Below are 18,439 nucleotides of genomic sequence, written 5' to 3'. Positions count from 1 at the left end.
GAGGCCTGTAATTTTCATCATAGGAACACTTCAACTATGACAGACAAAATGAAAAAAAATCCAGAAAATCACATTGTAGGGTTTTTAATGAATTTATTTGCAAATGATGGTGGAAAATAAGTATTTGGTCACCTACAAATAAGCAAGATTTCTGTCTCTCACAGACCTGTAACTTCTTCTTTAAGAGGCTCCTCTGTCCTCCACTCGTTACCTGTATTAATGGCACCTGTTTGAACTTGTTATCAGTATAAAAGACACCTGTCCACAACCTCAACCAGTCACACTCCAAACTCCACTATGGCCAAGACCAAAGAGCTGTCAAAGGACACCAGAAACAAAATTGTAGGCCTCTCCCATCTTTTTAAGTGGGAAAACTTGCACAATTGGTGTCTGACTAAATACTTTTTTGCCCCACTGTATGTGTGTAGAAGAACATAGCGTGTGTTTATGTGGTGCATCGTCATGGTTGGCCACCTATCATTGCTGACACACACGAACACATCAGCGTAATCTGATCTGATAGGCAGAGGGCAGAAATGTATTACAGGGCCATAGCTGGTCCAGGCACAACTCTGTCTACCTTTGTGCCAACCTAAATACCCACAGGCTAAAACCCGAACAGGCCCTGAAAACAGCATTTTAGAGGAAAATGTCAAGTCCAACATAGTCTATCCTCAGAGAGACTGAACCATCAATTTTTCAACGCCGATACCGATACCGATTATTGGAGGACCAAAAAAGCCGATACCGATTAATCGTCAGTACTGAATTAACACTTATTAATTTTTTTTTTTTAATTACCCCTTTTTTCTCCCCAATTTTGTGGTGTCCAATTGTTAGTGGCTACTATCTTGTCTCATCGCTACAACTCCCATACGGGCTCGGGAGAGACGAAGGTTGAAAGTCATGCATCCTCCGATACACAACCCAACCAAGCCACACTGCTTCTTAACACAGCGTGCATCCAACCAGCCGCACCAATGTGTCGGAGGAAACACCGTGCACCTGGCAACCTTGGTTAGCGTGCACTGCGCCCGGCCCGCCACAAGAGTCGCTGGTGCGCGATGAGACAAGGACATCTCTACCGACCAAGCCCTCCCTAAACCGGACGACGCTAGGCCAATTGTGCGTCGCCCCACGGACCTCCCGGTCAGAGTCTCTGGTGGCACAGCTGGCGCTGCAGTACAGCGCTCTTAACCACTGCGCCACCCAGGAGGCCGTAATTAACACTTATTTAAACTTAATATAAACCATCAATAAAATCAATTTAGCCTCAAATAAATAATGAAACATGTTCAATTTGGTTTAAATAATGCAAAAACAAAGTGTTGGAGAAGAAAGTAATATGTGCCAATATGCAATATGTGCCATGTATGTGCCATGTAAAATGTGTGCCATGTACAGATGTGTGCCATGTAAAAAAGATAACGTTTCAGTTCCTTGCTCAGAACATGAGTTCCTTTTAACATGAGACTTCAATATTCCTAGGTAAGAGGTTTTAGGTTGTAGTTAATATAGTATTTATAGGACTATTTCTCTCTCATTTGTATTTCATATACCTTTGACTATTGGATGTTCTTATAGGCACTATAGTATTGCCAGTGTAACAGTTTAGCTTCCGTCCCTCTCCTTGCCCCCACTTGGGCTCGAACCAGGAACAGATAGACAACAGCCACACTTGAAGCATCATTACCCATCGCTCCACAAAAGCCGCGGCCCTTGCAGCGCAAGGGGAATAACTACTCCAAATCTAAAAGCAAGTGACGTTTGAAACAGTATTAGCGCACACCCAGCTAACTTGCCAGCCATTTCACATTGGTTACACCAGCCATTAGGCTGATAGGCTTGAAGTCATAAAAAATCTAGAAAATCTATCGTTCTGCCCCTGAACAAGGCAGTTAACCCACAGTTCCTAGGCAGTCATTGAAAATAAGAATGTGTTCTTAACTGACTTGCCTAGTTAAATAAAAGGTATAAAAAATAAAATAAAATGTAAAACAAATGTAATAATCGGAAATCGGCGCCCAAAAATACCGATTTGCGATTGTTATGAAAACTTGAAATCGGCCCTAATTAATCGTCCATTCCGATTAATCGGTCGACCTCTAATTTGAAGACATCCCTCCTGGCTGACATTGGCATGGACAGGGTGTTAAAATATAGCCCAGGGGCTAGGGAGAGAGAAAGAGAGAGAAAGAGAAAGTTGTCACAGCTGTACATTTAAGACCCAGCTACCACTGTGGGCAACACACACACACACACACACACACACACACACACACACACACACACACACACACACACACACACACACACACACACACACACACACACACACACACACACACACACTTCAATCACTGACCAATGGTATTTAGGTTTGAGAGAAGTCTCCAGGAGACTTAAGAAGAATAGGTTGTCCCATCTGAGTACTGACTTGATTTGTGACAGCTCGTCTGCTGCTAAATAGCACTTATCTATAAAGCACTACTATCCTGCTGTATATGCATTAGCCTCTCTTATCTTTACCACTCCCATCAGCTACTGTACCGTGGAGCACTTCCAACTGATGAATGCTGACCTTGGCAACCTATCCCTCTGGATGCATTGCGTCCAGTGTGAAGACAAACCAGTTTGGATAATGGTGAGCTACACAAATCAGTAGTTTTCTCCATGGGGTCAACCTGAGGTAACTGAGAAGTTTTAGGGCTAAGTAAACGGCTCCTTCCTCTTTTAACTGGCTGTGGGTTTACATAAAGATGTTAGTATTGTCCTGATATGATCCAAGAGCCCAGCTCCTCTCCTTCAGGTGGAGCAGCAACCATGAACCTAGATTGCCCAACTTCTTCATAGGCACAGATCCAAGATCAGTTTACCATCCCCCTAAATACTAACTTTAACCATTAGAGAATAAATGCAAAACTGATTATAGATCCGTGTCTAGTGGCATTTCCTCCTACTTCTGGTTTGGCAGTCACATGAAAGGCAGCACTGTCAAACAGTACGGGTGCCGCAACACAGACCTGTTGTATCCCAAACATTCTGTGACGCCTCAAGGGTTCATTCATCCCACCATGCGATGGTGTAAGGTTCCATATCGGGGCAGAGCCTGTCCGCACGCTCTTGCTCACATTGGTGACCGTCGCTGGTGCGAAGGAGTGCCAACACCCATGCCCTGGGGCACCTCCGACCTCTAGTATACATTCCAGGCCTGGCACCACTACTGCTAATTATCAGCAGGTCCGCTAAGGCTGCCTTTGAAGTTTATCCCCCGTTAAGGTCAGGCTACAATGGAAGGTCTGTCCAGGGTCTTTACACTTCCTGGATGCTGTTATTGTCCCAATTCTGCTCTAAGCCGTCCAAGATACTCGTATTACTACACTGGGTCTTCGGAAACTCAAAGTGCCGTTCCGGAAACAATCCAAGAAAGGGCGAGAAACTGAGGTTTAGGATTAACAAAAATATGTCTAATTTGTTGTTCACATACATTGAGAGTTACATAGATAAACATCTAAGGGAGTTGTAAGTTATTACTGTCCTTCAACCATTATACACATACACGCATGCATGCATGCGCACACACACACACCCACATACACACACACACACACACACACACGTGAAGGAAGTACAGTACTCACGGTTTCTCCAGAGTCTCTAAGTCTGTGTGTGTTGGACTCCTTGTGGATGTCGATACACTGTGTAGGTCAGACTCTCCCTCTCTCCTGTCCTCTGTCTCTGTGTGTCGAGTGTCCTTTCCTCCCGTCAGACTCCCGGCGGAGTCACAGTGGTCCTGGTCCCCCTCTGCACCACATGTCATTCCTGAGAGGTCTGGCTCAATAGACACCACTGCTAATGCAGTTTCCTCCTCTTGTCCTTCTTCTCCCTCCTCTGCCTGCTGTTCCTCCTGCTGCTCGACTGCTGTGGCGGGTTCAGCCTTGAAGTGGAATAGACTCCCCAGTCTCCTGAAGAAGGCATCTAAAGGGGGAGGACGCGTGGGAGAGCCGGCTCCCGGGGGGCTCGCCGGAGAGCAAGGCACAGAGTCCACTGAGGGGGGTGGGACGAGGGGCTGGTCCGATATGCTGCTGCTGCCCTCTCCTCCTTTCTCCTTTCCCTGGCTCTCTCTGTCCTCCAATGCCTCTCCCAGCACTCCTTCCCTTACATCTCCCTCTTCTTCCGTGCCTTGGAATGCCTGGAACCCCAAGACAATGACACAAAAAAAGAGAGAGAGAAAGAGAGGGGTGTGTGTGAAAGCAAATCAGATGAACTTTCTCAGCCGCAGGCTTGCCTCTGACAAAGCAGTACACAGCAGCACCCTGGCAAAAGGGTAGAACAGGGGATGAGAGCAGAGTGAGATTCCCATGAAAAGCCGGTAAACTGTCTTTCTCCCTCTTCTCTTTCCATCGGCTGTCTACAGCAACAGCAGCTAAGTGGCAGCAACTGCTCTCTAATGCAAATGTGTCTATGAAACACACAGCACTCCCCTCCCCCATAGCCCTGCCCACAATGCAGTTAACTCTCTCAGCACCGCAGCTATCCGCCAGGACAGTAGAAGAGATGGGGCCGGTGTTTACAGCATGCTGCACATCTGTACGTCTCCGCATGAGTAATACAGAGGGAAACGAGCACCACATACATCCTTCTGCTGCATTTATGTCATCGCCATTGTCAACCTAAACCATTCCTGCACAGAATAAGAATCAAGGCTGTCTAATTGAAACATTCTCAGCAGGTAAAACTAGTGGAAATGACGTCATGACAAAATGATGTAATTATGGTGACATTTCTATTTGTTTTTCACACTAGGTTAATCTTCAATCGAAAAGCCCCCCAACGTTATTACCCTATTCAAATGTTGTCTGTTTTGTTTGTCACATGTAGTTGGAAACCCATGGGAAACACTCACCCCACCCACATGTATATAGACATCCTTCACTCTCTGTCCATTAGTAGTCAACAATTAAAACATACACTCATGTTGTGGTTTTGTTTACTTCCTCAGCTACTGTAAATCACTTCCTGCCTTGAGACTACAGTATCCACAAGGAGACACAAAGCAATGTGCTACTATCTTTTAGCATGACAAATCTTAGGATGTGGGGGCTGGGGGAAGGGGGGCAGGGGGGAAGGGGGCAGAATTAGGGTCACCAAATCAATCAGACAGCGGCTGTCAAGGTCCAGACACAATGGACCACAGAGTGAGGATCGGATTCTCAATACTCCTCTCTTCGTTAGCTTGTAGGTGAAAGGATTGGAAAGGTTTTAACCATGTTGCTTTGTTCCTCCAGTCCTCTGAGAACATTATGAAGGAAAGGCATTCCAATGAATTCATATTAACATGTAATATTATAACCATTACATGGACATAAAGCCCATTGTCCTTCAGCATATGTGCTTCACCCTTCACAGAGAGGCCTTAAGTGAACATCTCATTCAATTATCCTTCAGCTCATCACAAAGGATGAGAACACACAGACAGACAGGGGATGTCTCACATGGCTGGGATTGGATTTAGCACTCCACCATGTCTCACAGACTTACATCAAATAAATATCAAATAGTTATTCAGCGCAAATCATATATTTTTAATACTCCCAAAAAGTGGTCTTCTATAGGTCTTGGTCCTGACCTTCTATAACTCAAAAACATCGCCAGCCATGTTAACTTTATAGAAATAATACTTTTTGGGCAGGCATGATTCCAGGACATTGTCATTAAAGGGCACTGAGGCCAGTCAATCTCTCTGAATTGATCGAGAGAATAGGTATAAATAGTCCTCACTGTCCCAAATGTCCTTCTAATCCAGATGTAAACTTACACTCTGCCCTGCGATCCCACCACCATTCCCCTATCCTACTGGACTCACTGTCTCTCCTGTCCTACTGTACTTACTGTCCTCCCGTCCGATTGGACTCACTGTCTCTCCTGTCCTACTGGACTCACTGTCTCTCCTGTCCTACTGGACTCACTGTCTCTCCTGTCCTACTGGACTCACTGTATCTCCTGTCCTACTGGACTCACTTTCTCTCCTGTCCTACTGGACTCACTGTCCTCCTGTCCTACTGGACTCACTGTCTCTCCTGTCCTACTGGACTCACTGTCTCTCCTGTCCTACTGGACTCACTGTCTCTCCTGTCCTACTGGACTCACTTGTCTCCTGTCCTACTGGACTCACTGTCTCTCCTGTCCTCCTGGACTCACTTTCTCTCCTGTCCTACTGGACTCACTGTCCTCCTGTCCTACTGGACTCACTGTCTCTCCTGTCCTACTGGACTCACTGTCTCTCCTGTCCTACTGGACTCACTGTCTCTCCTGTCCGACTGGACTCACTGTCCTCCTGGACTCACTTTCTCTCCTGTGCTACCGGACTCACTGTCCTCCTGTCCTACTGGACTCACTGTCTCTCCTGCACTACAGGACTCACTGTCTCTCCTGCACTACAGGACTCACTGTCCTACTGGACTCACTGTCTCTCCTGTCCTACTGGACTTACTGTCCTACTGGACTCAGTCCTACTGGGACTCACTGTTACTCCTGCCCTACTGGACTCACTGTCCTACTGGACTCACTGTCTCTCCTGTCCTAACTGTCTCTCCTGCCCTACTGGACTCACTGTCTCTCCTGCCCTACTGGACTCACTGTCCTACTGGACTCACTGTCTCTCCTGCCCTACTGGACTCACTGTCCTACTGGACTCACTGTCTCTCCTGTCCTAACTGTCTCTCCTGCCCTACTGGACTCACTGTCTCTCCAGTCCTACTGGACTCACTGTCTCTCCTGTCCTACTGGACTCACTGTCCTACTGGACTCACTGTTTCTCCTGTCCTACTGGACTCACTGTCTCTCCTGTCCTACTGGACTCACTGTCTCTCCTGTCCTACTGGACTCACTGTCTCTCCTGTCCTACTGGACTCACTGTCCTACTGGACTCACGGTCTCTCCTGCCCTACTGGACTCACTGTCTCTCCTGCCCTATTGGACTCACTGTATCTCCTGTCCTAACTGTCTCTCCTGCCCTACTGGACTCACTGTCTCTCCTGTCCTACTGGACTCACTGTCTCTCCTGCTCTACTGGACTCACTGTCTCTCCTGTCCTATTGTACTCACTGTCTCTCCTGTCCTAACTGTCTCTCCTGTCCTACTGGACTCACTGTCTCTCCAGTCCTACTGGACTCACTGTCTCTCCTGTCCTACTGGACTCACTGTCCTACTGGACTCACTGTTTCTCCTGTCCTACTGGACTCACTGTCTCTCCTGTCCTACTGGACTCACTGTCTCTCCTGTCCTACTGGACTCACTGTCTCTCCTGTCCTACTGGACTCACTGTCCTACTGGACTCACTGTCTCTCCTGCCCTACTGGACTCACTGTCTCTCCTGCCCTATTGGACTCACTGTCTCTCCTGTCCTAACTGTCTCTCCTGTCCTACTGGACTCACTGTCTCTCCTGTCCTACTGGACTCACTGTCTCTCCTGCTCTACTGTCCACCTCACTGTCTCTCCTGTCCTACTGTACTCACTGTCTCTCCTGTCCTAACTGTCTCTCCTGCCCTACTGGACTCACTGTCCTACTGGACTCACTGTCTCTCATGCCCTACTGGACTCACTGTCCTACTGGACTCACTGTCTCTCCTGTCCTACTGGACTCACTGTCTCTCCTGTCCTACTGGACTCACTGTCTCTCCTGTCCTACTGGACTCACTGTCTCTCCTGCCCTACTGGACTCACTGTCCTCCTGTCCTACTGGACTCACTGTCTCTCCTGCCCTACTGGACTCACTGTCTCTCCTGCCCTATTGGACTCACTGTCTCTCCTGTCCTAACTGTCTTTCCTGCCCTACTGGACTCACTGTCTCTCCTGTCCTACTGGACTGGACTCACTGTCTCTCCTGCTCTACTGGACTCACTGTCTCTCCTGTCCTATTGGACTCACTGTCTCTCCTGTCCTAACTGTCTCTCCTGTCCTACTGGACTCACTGTCTCTCCTGCACTACTGGACTCACTGTCCTACTGGACTCACTGTCTCTCCTGTCCTAACTGTCTCTCCTGCCCTACTGGACTCACTGTCCTACTGGACTCACTGTCTCTCATGCCCTACTGGACTCACTGTCCTACTGGACTCACTGTCCTACTGGACTCACTGTCTCTCCTGTCCTAACTGTCTCTCCTGCCCTACTGGACTCACTGTCTCTCCTGCCCTACTGGACTCACTGTCTCTCCTGCCCTACTGGACTCACTGTCTCTCCTGTCCTAACTGTCTCTCCTGTCCTACTGAACTCACTGTCTCTCCTGTCCTAACTGTCTCTCCTGTCCTACTGAACTCACTGTCTCTCCTGCCCTACTGGACTCACTGTCTCTCCTGTCCTACTGGACTCACTGTCTCTCCTGTCCTAACTGTCTCTCCTGCCCTACTGGACTCACTGTCTCTCCTGTCCTACTGGACTCACTGTCTCTCCTGTCCTACTGGACTCACTGTCTCTCCTGCCCTACTGGACTCACTGTCCTACTGGACTCACTGTCTCTCCTGTCCTAACTGTCTCTCCTGTCCTACTGGACTCACTGTCTCTCCTGTCCTAGTCCTACTGGACTCACTGTCTCTCCTGCCCTACTGGACTCACTGTCCTACTGGACTCACTGTCTCTCCTGTCCTACTGGACTCACTGTCTCTCCTGTCCTACTGGACTCACTGTCTCTCCTGTCCTACTGGACTCACTGTCTCTCCTGTCCTACTGGACTCACTGTCTCTCCTGTCCTACCTGTCTCTCCTGCCCTACTGGACTCACTGTCTCTCCTGCCCTACTGGACTCACTGTCTCTCCTGCCCTACTGGACTCACTGTCTCTCCTGCCCTACTGGACTCACTGTCTCTCCTGCCCTACTGGACTCACTGTCTCTCCTGTCCTACTGGACTCACTGTCTCTCCTGTCCTAACTGTCTCTCCTGTCCTACTGGACTCACTGTCTCTCCTGTCCTAACTGTCTCTCCTGTCCTACTGGACTCACTGTCTCTCCTGTCCTAACTGTCTCTCCTGTCCTACTGGACTCACTGTCTCTCCTGTCCTAACTGTCTCTCCTGTCCTACTGGACTCACTGTCTCTCCTGTCCTAACTGTCTATCCTGCCCTACTGGACTCACTGTCTCTCCTGTCCTACTGGACTCACTGTCTCTCCTGCCCTACTGGACTCACCGTCTCCCCTGCCCTACTTGACTCACTGTCTCTCCTGTCCTAACTGTCTCTCCTGTCCTACTGGACTCACTGTCTCTCCTGTCCTAACTGTCTCTCCTGCCCTACTGGACTCACTGTATCTCCTGTCCTACTCACTGTCTCTCCTGCCCTCCTCACTGTCTCTCCTGTCCTACTGGACTCACTGTCTCTCCTGTCCTAACTGTCTCTCCTGTCCTACTGGACTCACTGTCTCTCCTGAACTCACTGTCTCTCCTGTCCTAACTGTCTCTCCTGTCCTACTGAACTCACTGTCTCTCCTGCCCTACTGGACTCACTGTCTCTCCTAGCCTAACTGTCTCTCCTGTCCTACTGAACTCACTGTCTCTCCTGTCCTAACTGTCTCTCCTGTCCTTCTGGACTCACTGTCTCTCCTGTCCTACTGGACTCACTGTCTCTCCTGTCTCTCCTGAACTCACTGTCTCTCCTGAACTCACTGTCTCTCCTGCCCTACTGGACTCACTGTCTCTCCTGTCCTACTGGACTCACTGTCTCTCCTGGACTCACTGTCTCTCACTGTCTACTGGACTCACTGTCCTACTGGACTCACTGTCCTACTGGACTCACTGTCTCTCCTGTCCTAACTGTCTCTCCTGTCCTACTGGACTCACTGTCTCTCCTGGACTCACTGTCCTACTGGACTCACTGTCTCTCCTGTCCTACTGGACTCACTCACTCTCCTGCCCTACTGGACTCACTGTCTCTCCTGCCCTACTGGACTCACTGTCCTACTGGACTCACTGTCTCTCCTGTCCTCACTGTCTCTCCTGCCCTACTGGACTCACTGTCTCTCCTGCCCTACTGGACTCACTGTCTCTCCTGCCCTACTGGACTCACTGTCTCTCCTGTCCTACTGGACTCACTGTCTCTCCTGTCCTACTGGACTCACTGTCTCTCCTGTCCTACTGGACTCACTGTCTCTCCTGTCCTAACTGTCTCTCCTGTCCTACTGGACTCACTGTCTCTCCTGTCCTAACTGTCTCTCCTGTCCTACTGGACTCACTGTCTCTCCTGTACTAACTGTCTCTCCTGTCCTACTGGACTCACTGTCTCTCCTGTCCTAACTGTCTCTCCTGTCCTACTGGACTCACTGTCTCTCCTGTCCTAACTGTCTCTCCTGCCCTACTGGACTCACTGTCTCTCCTGTCCTACTGGACTCACTGTCTCTCCTGTCCTAACTGTCTCTCCTGTCCTACTGGACTCACTGTCTCTCCTGTCCTACTGGACTCACTGTCTCTCCTGTCCTACTGGACTCACTGTCTCTCCTGTCCTACTGGACTCACTGTCCTACTGGACTCACTGTCTCTCCAGTACTAACTGTCTCTCCTGTCCTACTGGACTCACTGTCTCTCCTGTCCTATTGGACTCACTGTCTCTCCTGTCCTAACTGTCTCTCCTGTCCTACTGTACTCACTGTCTCTCCTGTCCTAACTGTCTCTCCTGTCCTACTGGACTCACTGTCTCTCCTGGACTCACTGTCCTACTGGACTCACTGTCTCTCCTGTCCTACTGGACTCACTCACTCTCCTGCCCTACTGGACTCACTGTCTCTCCTGCCCTACTGGACTCACTGTCCTACTGGACTCACTGTCTCTCCTGTCCTAACTGTCTCTCCTGCCCTACTGGACTCACTGTCTCTCCTGCCCTACTGGACTCACTGTCTCTCCTGCCCTACTGGACTCACTGTCTCTCCTGTCCTACTGGACTCACTGTCTCTCCTGTCCTACTGGACTCACTGTCTCTCCTGCCCTACTGGACTCACTGTCTCTCCTGTCCTACTGGACTCACTGTCTCTCCTGTCCTAACTGTCTCTCCTGTCCTACTGGACTCACTGTCTCTCCTGTCCTAACTGTCTCTCCTGTCCTACTGGACTCACTGTCTCTCCTGTCCTAACTGTCTCTCCTGTCCTACTGGACTCACTGTCTCTCCTGTCCTACTGGACTCACTGTCTCTCCTGTCCTACTGGACTCACTGTCCTCCTGTCCTACTGGACTCACTGTCCTCCTGGACTCCCATAATATTTTACTGTTCTACACGTCTTAACCCCATGTATTCTCTGTCTTGCCCCCCTCTCCCCCTCCCCCATGTACTGTCTGTCTTCTGTACTGTCTGTCTTCTGTCTTCTGTTTTTGATTGATTTGTTTGTTATTTTCTTTTTTCTTTTGTTGTTTTTTGGAGTGTTTTGAGGCAATTTCAATAAATAAATATAAATATATCTATTCCTCCCTCTAATACTCCCTCTATTCCCCCCTCTATAACTTCCTCTATAACTTCCTCTATAACTCCCTCTATAACTCCCTCTATAACTCCCTCTATAACCCCCTCTATAACTTCCTCTATAACTCCCTCTACAACTTCCGCTATAACTCCCTCTACAACTTCCGCTATAACTCCCTCTATAACCCCCTCTATAACTCCCTCTATTCCTCCCTCTATAACTTCCACTATAACTCCTGTCTCTCCTGCCCCCACTCTCTAACTCCCTCTGGACTTCCTGCCCTACTGGACTCACTGTCTCCCTGCCCTACTGGACTCCCTGTCTTCCCCCTACTGGATACCTCCTCTCCTGCCCCCTGGACTATGTCCTCCCTCTGTTCCCCCTCTATCACCTCCCTCTGTTCCTCCCTCTCTCCTTCCCCCTCTGGACTCACTGTCTCCCTCTATACCTCCCTCTGTTCCTCCCTCTATGTCCTAACTGTCTATACCTCCCTGGACTATTCCCTCCTCTATACCTGCCCTACTGGACTCTATACTCCCTCCATTCCCCCTCTATACTCTCCTCCTAACTCTCTCCTCCTAACCCCCTCCATAACTCCCTGTCTTCCTCCTCTATTCTGTCTCCCTCCTTCCTCCCTCTATACTCACTCCCTATCCTGCCCCCTCTATTCCCCCTCTATAACTCCCTCCGTAACCCCCCTATAACTCCTGTATTCCCCCTCTATACTGTCTCCCTCTATTCCCCCCTACTCTATTCTTCCCTCTATTCTTCCCTCTATAACCCCCTCTCTCCTTCCTACTATAACTCCCTGTCTCTCCTGTCCTAACTATTCCTCCCCTACTGGATTCCCCCTCTATAACTCCCCTCCATAACCCCCTCTATAACTCCCCTCTATTCCCCCCTGTCTATACCTCCCTCTATCTCCTGTCCTACTGGACTCTCTCCTCCTTCCCTCTATTCTTCCCTCTATAACTCCCTCTATTCCTCCCTCTATAACTCCCTCTATAGCCTCCCTCTATAGCCCCCTCTATACTGTCTCCCTCTATACCTCCCTCTATACCTCCCTCTATACCTCCCTCCATTCCCCCCTACTACTACTGTCTCCCTCCATAACTCCCTCCCCTATAACTCCCCTCCTCCCTCTATTCCTCCCTCTATACCTCCCTCTATAACTCCCTATATTCCCCCCTACTGGACTCATTCCCCCCTCTATTCCCCCTCTATAACTCCCTCCGTAACCCCCTCTGGACTCACTCCCTCTATTCCCCCTCTGTAACTCCCTCTATTCCCCCTCTATTCTTCCCTCTATTCTTCCCTCTATCTTCCCCTCTATTCCTCCCTCTATTCCCCCTCTATAACTCCCTGTATTCCCCCTCTATAACCCCCTGCCCATAACTCCCTCTATAACTCCCTCTATAACTCCCTGTCTATTCCCCCTGTCTATAACTCCCTCTATTCCCCCTCTATTCTTCCCTCTATTCTTCCCTCTATAGCCCCCTACTGGACTCCCTCTATTCCTCCCTCTATAGCCCCCTCTATCACTCCCTATATCCCCCTCTATTCTTCCCTCTATAACCCCCTCTATTCCTCCCTCTATAACTCCCTCTATTCCTCCCTCTATAACTCCCTCTATACCTCCCTCTATTCCCCCTCTATAACTCTCTCTATTCCTCCCTCTATAACTCCCTCTATAACTCCCTCTATTCCCCCCTCTATAACTCCCTCTATTCCTCCCTCTATACTCTCCTCTCCTCCCTGTTCCCCCTCTATACCTCCCTCTGTTCCTCCCTCCTTCCCCCTCTATACCTCCCTCTATTCCCCCCTCTATTCCTACTGACCTGTCTCCCTATCCCCTCTACCCCCTCTATACCTCCCTCTATTCCCCCTCTATTCCCCCTCTATAACTCCCTCCCCCCCTCTATAACTCCCTCTATTCCTCCCTCTGTAACTCCCCTGTCCCCCTCTATTCTTCCCTCTATTCTTCCCTCTATTCCCCCTCCTAACTGTCTCTATTCCTCCCTCTATAACTCCCTCTATAACTCTCTATTCCTCCCTCTATTCCCCCCCTATAACTCCCTCTATTCCCCCTCTATTCCTCCCTCTATAACTCCCTCTATACCTCCCTCTATAACTCCCTCTATTCCTCCCTCTATAACTCCCTCTATAACTCCCTATATCCCCCCCTCTATTCTTCCCTCTATAACCCCCTCTATTCCTCCCTCTATAACTCCCTCTATTCCTCCCTCTATAACTCCCTCTATACCTCCCTCTATTCCCCCCTATAACTCTCTCTATTCCTCCCTCTATTCCTCCCTCTATTACCCCCTCTATAACTCCCTCTATTCCCCCCTCTATAACTCCCTCTATTCCTCACTCTATAACTCCCTCTATTCCCCCCTCTATAACTCTCTCTATTCCCCCCTTTATTACTCCCTCTATTACCCCCTCTATAACTCCCTCCTTACTGGACCCTCTATAACTCCCCTATCCCCCTCATTCCTCTCTCTATTCCCCCTCTATTCTACCGTCTTACTCCCTCTATTCATCCCCTCTATAACTCCCTCTATTCCCCCTTTATTACTCCCTCTATTACTGTCCCTCTATAACTCCCTCTATTGACCCCTTTATTACTCCCTCTATTCCCCCTCTATTCTTTTGTTCTTTATTCCCCCTTATAACTCCCTCTATTCCCCCCTAAATATACTCCCTCTATTCCCCCTCTACTCCCTCTATTCCCCCTTTATTACTCCCTCTATTACCCCCACTATAACTCCCTATATTCCCCCTCTATAACTCCCTCTATCCCCCCTCTATTCCTCTCTATAACTCTATTCCCCCTCTATAACTCCCTCTATTCCCCCTCTATAACTCCCTCTATTCCCCCTTTATTACTCCCTCTATTACCCCCTCTATAACTCCCTCTACTATTCCCCCTCTATAACTCCCTCTATTACCCCCTCTATAACTCCCTCTATTACCCCCTCTATAACTCCCTCTATTAACCCCTCTATAACTCCCTCTATTCCCCCTCTATAACTCCCTCTATTCCCCCTCTATAACTCCCTCTATTCCCCCTTTATTACTCCCTCTATTCCTCCTCTATTACCCCCTCTATAACTCCCTCTATTCCCCCTCTATAACTCCCTCTATTCCCCCTCTATTCCCCCGCCCAACCCTGCCTATTCCTTGACCCTATCCCCTCCTCTTCTCCCTCTTTCCCTCCATACCTTCTCCCCCCTCACCTCTATAATCCCCTCATCCCTCCCTCTATTCCCCCTTATCTTCAAGAGAGCGAGAGTTGCACCCCTTCTAAAAAACCTACACTCGATCCCCCTGTAACAACTACAGACCAGTATCCCTTCTTTCTATTCTCCCCAAAACTCTTGAACTCCCCCCTATTCCCCCTCTCTCCCGCTATTCTCCCTCAGAATGACCTTCTTGATCCAAATCCCTCAGGTTTCAAGACTAGTCATTCAACTCTACTGCTCTTCTCTGTATCTTCCCTCTATAACTCCCTCTATAACTCCCCTCTCCTCCCTCTCATTCCTTCTATACCTCCCTCTGCCTTCCTAACCATCAGATCCTCCTCTCCACCCTCTCCTTGGGCATCTCCCTATATTCCCACGCTTGGATTGCGTCCCTGACAGGTCTCTCCTACCAGGTGGCGTGGCGATAACTCCCTCTATTCCCCCGCTCTGGTTCCCCCAGGGCTCTGTTCTATAACCCCCTCTATTCTCGCTATACACTCCCTCATAACTCCCTCTGTCATAACCTCCCTCTATTCCCCCTGCTATGCTCCCTCTATAACCACCTCAATTAATCCTCTCCTTTCCCCCCCAGGTCTATAACATCCCCTCTATGTCCTCCCTCATATCAGTGTGGATGACCCCTCACCACCTCCCTCGGCAAGACCCCTGCTCTTCCTCCCTCTATAACTGCCCGTTCCATCTATTCTCCCATCCCGGTATACAACTCCCTTGTGTTCCTCCCGCTCTATAACCCCTTGGCGTGATCCTGGACATTACCCTCTATTCCCCCCATAATCATCTATTCCCCCTCTATACCTCCCTCTATTCATGCTATTCCCCCTCTATAACCCTGCCTCTATAGGAAGCGGCGCTCCCTCTATAACTCCAGGCATTGTCATCTCCCGTCTATTACTCATTCCCCCTTGTATGGCTGGGCTCCCTCTATTGCCCCTTAATAACCCCCTATAACTCCCCTCCATAACTCCCTCTATTCCCTCTCTATTCCCCCTTCTATAACTTCCTCTATTCATCCCCACCTCCCTCCTTCCCCCTCTATCCACTGGCTTCCAGTTAAGCCCTCTATCCCCCTCAAGACCATGGTGCTTGCCCCTCTACTCCCTGTATTCCCCCTAGTACCCCCTCTATAACTCCCTCTATTCCCCCACTATAACTCCCTCTATTCCCCCTTTATTACTCCATCTATTCCTCCCTCTATAACTCTCTCTATTCCCCCCTCTATTCCTCTTCTATTCCCCCCTCTATTCCCCCAATGGTGGATAACTCCCTCTATTCCACCCGGATTACTCCCACTATTCCTCACTCTATTCCCCCCTCTTCATTCCTAGGATCTATTCCTTCTCACCACCCCCTCTATTCCCCCTATATGCCTCTATTCCCCCTGGCTATTCCACTCTTTATTCCCCCCCTCTATAACTCCCTGAATTCACCAATTTTAACTCCTCTATTACCCCCTCTATATGACTCCCTCTGTATTCCCCTCTATTCCCCCTCTATAACTCCCTCTATTCCCCCCTTTATTACTCCTTCTATTCCTCCCTCTATAACTCTCTCTATTCCCCCTCTATTCTCCCTCTATTCCCCCTCTATTCCCCCTCTATAACTCCTCTATTCCCCCTTTATTACTCCCTCTATTCCCCCTCTATTCCTCCCTCTATTCCTCCCTCTATTCCCCCCTCTATACCTCCCTCTATACCTCCCTCTATACCTCCCTCTATACCTCCCTCTATTCCCCCTCTATACCTCCCTCTATAACTCCCTCTATAACTCCCCCTCTATTCCCCCTCTATAACTCCCTCCATAACCCCCTCTATAACTCCCTCTATACCTCCCTCTATTCCCCCTCTATTCCCCCCTCTATTCCTCTTCTATTCCCCCCTCTATAACTCCCTCTATTCCCTCTTTATTACTCCCTCTATTCCCCCCTCTACTCCTCTTCTATTCCCCCCTCTATAACTCCCTCTATTCCCCTCTTTATTACTCCCTCTATTCCCCCTCTACTCCTCTTCTATTCCCCCTCTATTCCCCCTCTATAACTCCCTCCATTCCCCCTATTACCCCCTCTATTCCCCCTCTATTCCCCCTCTATTCCTCCTCTATTCCCTCTATTCCACCCTTTATTACTCCCTCTATTCCTCCCTCTATTCCTCCCTCTATTCCCCCTCTATTCCCCCTCTATAACCCCTTCATAACCCCCCTCTATCCTCCCTCTATACCCCCTCTATTCCCCCTCTATAACTCCCTCTATTCCCCCTCTATTCCTCTTCTATTCCCCCTCTATAACTCCCTCTATTCCCCTCTTTATTACTCCCTCTATTCCCCCTCTATTCCTCTTCTATTCCCCCTCTATAACTCCCTCTATTCCCCTCTTTATTACTCCCTCTATTCCCCCTCTACTCCTCTTCTATTCCCCCTCTATTCCTCCCTCCATTCCCCCTTTATTACCCCCTCTATAACTCCCTCTATTCCCCCCTCTATTCCTCTCTCTATTCCCCCTCTATAACTCCCTCTATTCCCCCCTTTATTACCCCCTCTATTACCCCTCTATAACTCCCTCTATTCCCCCTCTATTCCTCTCTCTATTCCCCCACTATAACTCCCTCTATTCCCCCCTTTATTACTCCCTCTATTCCCCCTCTATAACTCCCTCTATTACCACCTCTATTCCTCTCTCTATTCCCCCTTTATTACTCCCTCTATTACCCCCTCTATAACTCCCTCTATAACTCCCTCTATAACTCCCTCTATTCCTTCCACTATTTCTGTGGCGAGACGCTCCGCAGGATGATGATGAGGGCTGAAAGGGCGGCCGGCCGTGAGCTAGGGGAGTGTGTTTTGATGAGCTCATTCTCTGCTTGTTTGGCCAGCTGACAAAGCCAACAAACTGAGGGAGAAAAGCAACCTCCTATTTTCTGTTGCTGCCGCTGACCTACTTAATATTTCCAAGAACAACCTTTACAGAGGAAGAGGGTGACAAGCCAGGAAAACTCAGCATGCTATAGCTAAGACCGAGCACAAATCAAATTGAAAATGAGGGAAGATGCTAATGTTGCTTTGCTGTTTGACAGAGGGGATGGTCACACTTTATTTGAAGGATCCATACATAACACATATCTAAGAAAAACAGGCACTTCATAAATGCTTAGGTCAGCGACCCCAAGCTGGTCATTGCAGTACACCTACAGTAAGTGACAACGGAAATGTCAACTTGCTGGTCTTGACAGAAGCGTAAACATTTGTAAAATGCTTACCCACAGCTTATGAATGTGTATGACTGTTTTATTTTATTTTTTATTTATTTTTTTACCTTTATTTAACCAGGCAAGTCAGTTAAGAACAAATTCTTATTTTCAATGACGGCCTGGGAACAGTGGGTTAACTGCCTGTTCGGGGCAGAACGACAGATTTGTACCTTGTCAGTTCGGGGGTTTGAACTCGCAACCTTCCGGTTACTAGTCCAACGCTCTAACCACTAGGCTACCCCTCCTTACAGTAGGTACCCTTTAAAGGGAGGTGTTTATTATTGGTTGGGTTCTAGTCACAATTAGGTATGCACGATATATCAGTGAACATATCGGAATTGGTCGATATTAGCTAAAAATACCAACATTGACATCGGCCCGATGTCTAGTTTAACACAGATCTTTAAAACCGATGTCAAAGCTACCGTACATACAGTGCCTTGCGAAAGTATTCGGCCCCCTTGAACTTTGCGACCTTTTGCCACATTTCAGGCT

The 18,439-nt window shown here is 48.9% G+C and overlaps 1 protein-coding gene across 3 annotated transcripts in view; it reads right to left on the bottom strand.

The window, feature by feature from the left end:
- Window positions 1–18,439, bottom strand: part of LOC135550779 (uncharacterized) — an 88,722-nt gene that overhangs the window by 59,320 nt on the left and 10,963 nt on the right. For all 3 annotated transcript variants that reach the window (XR_010457147.1, XM_064981891.1, XM_064981892.1), the window contains exon 3: window positions 3,642–4,192. Coding sequence is in view for 2 of the 3 variants with exons in the window: in XM_064981891.1 (XP_064837963.1) it covers window positions 3,642–4,192 (551 nt within the window). In the remaining variant the exon portion in view is untranslated. The remainder of the gene's footprint in view (window positions 1–3,641; window positions 4,193–18,439) is intronic.

The sequence above is a fragment of the Oncorhynchus masou genome, chromosome 12, assembly GCF_036934945.1.
Source record: "Oncorhynchus masou masou isolate Uvic2021 chromosome 12, UVic_Omas_1.1, whole genome shotgun sequence".
Classification (NCBI taxonomy): domain Eukaryota; kingdom Metazoa; phylum Chordata; class Actinopteri; order Salmoniformes; family Salmonidae; genus Oncorhynchus; species Oncorhynchus masou.
This window is presented reverse-complemented; position numbering and strand designations above follow the sequence as displayed.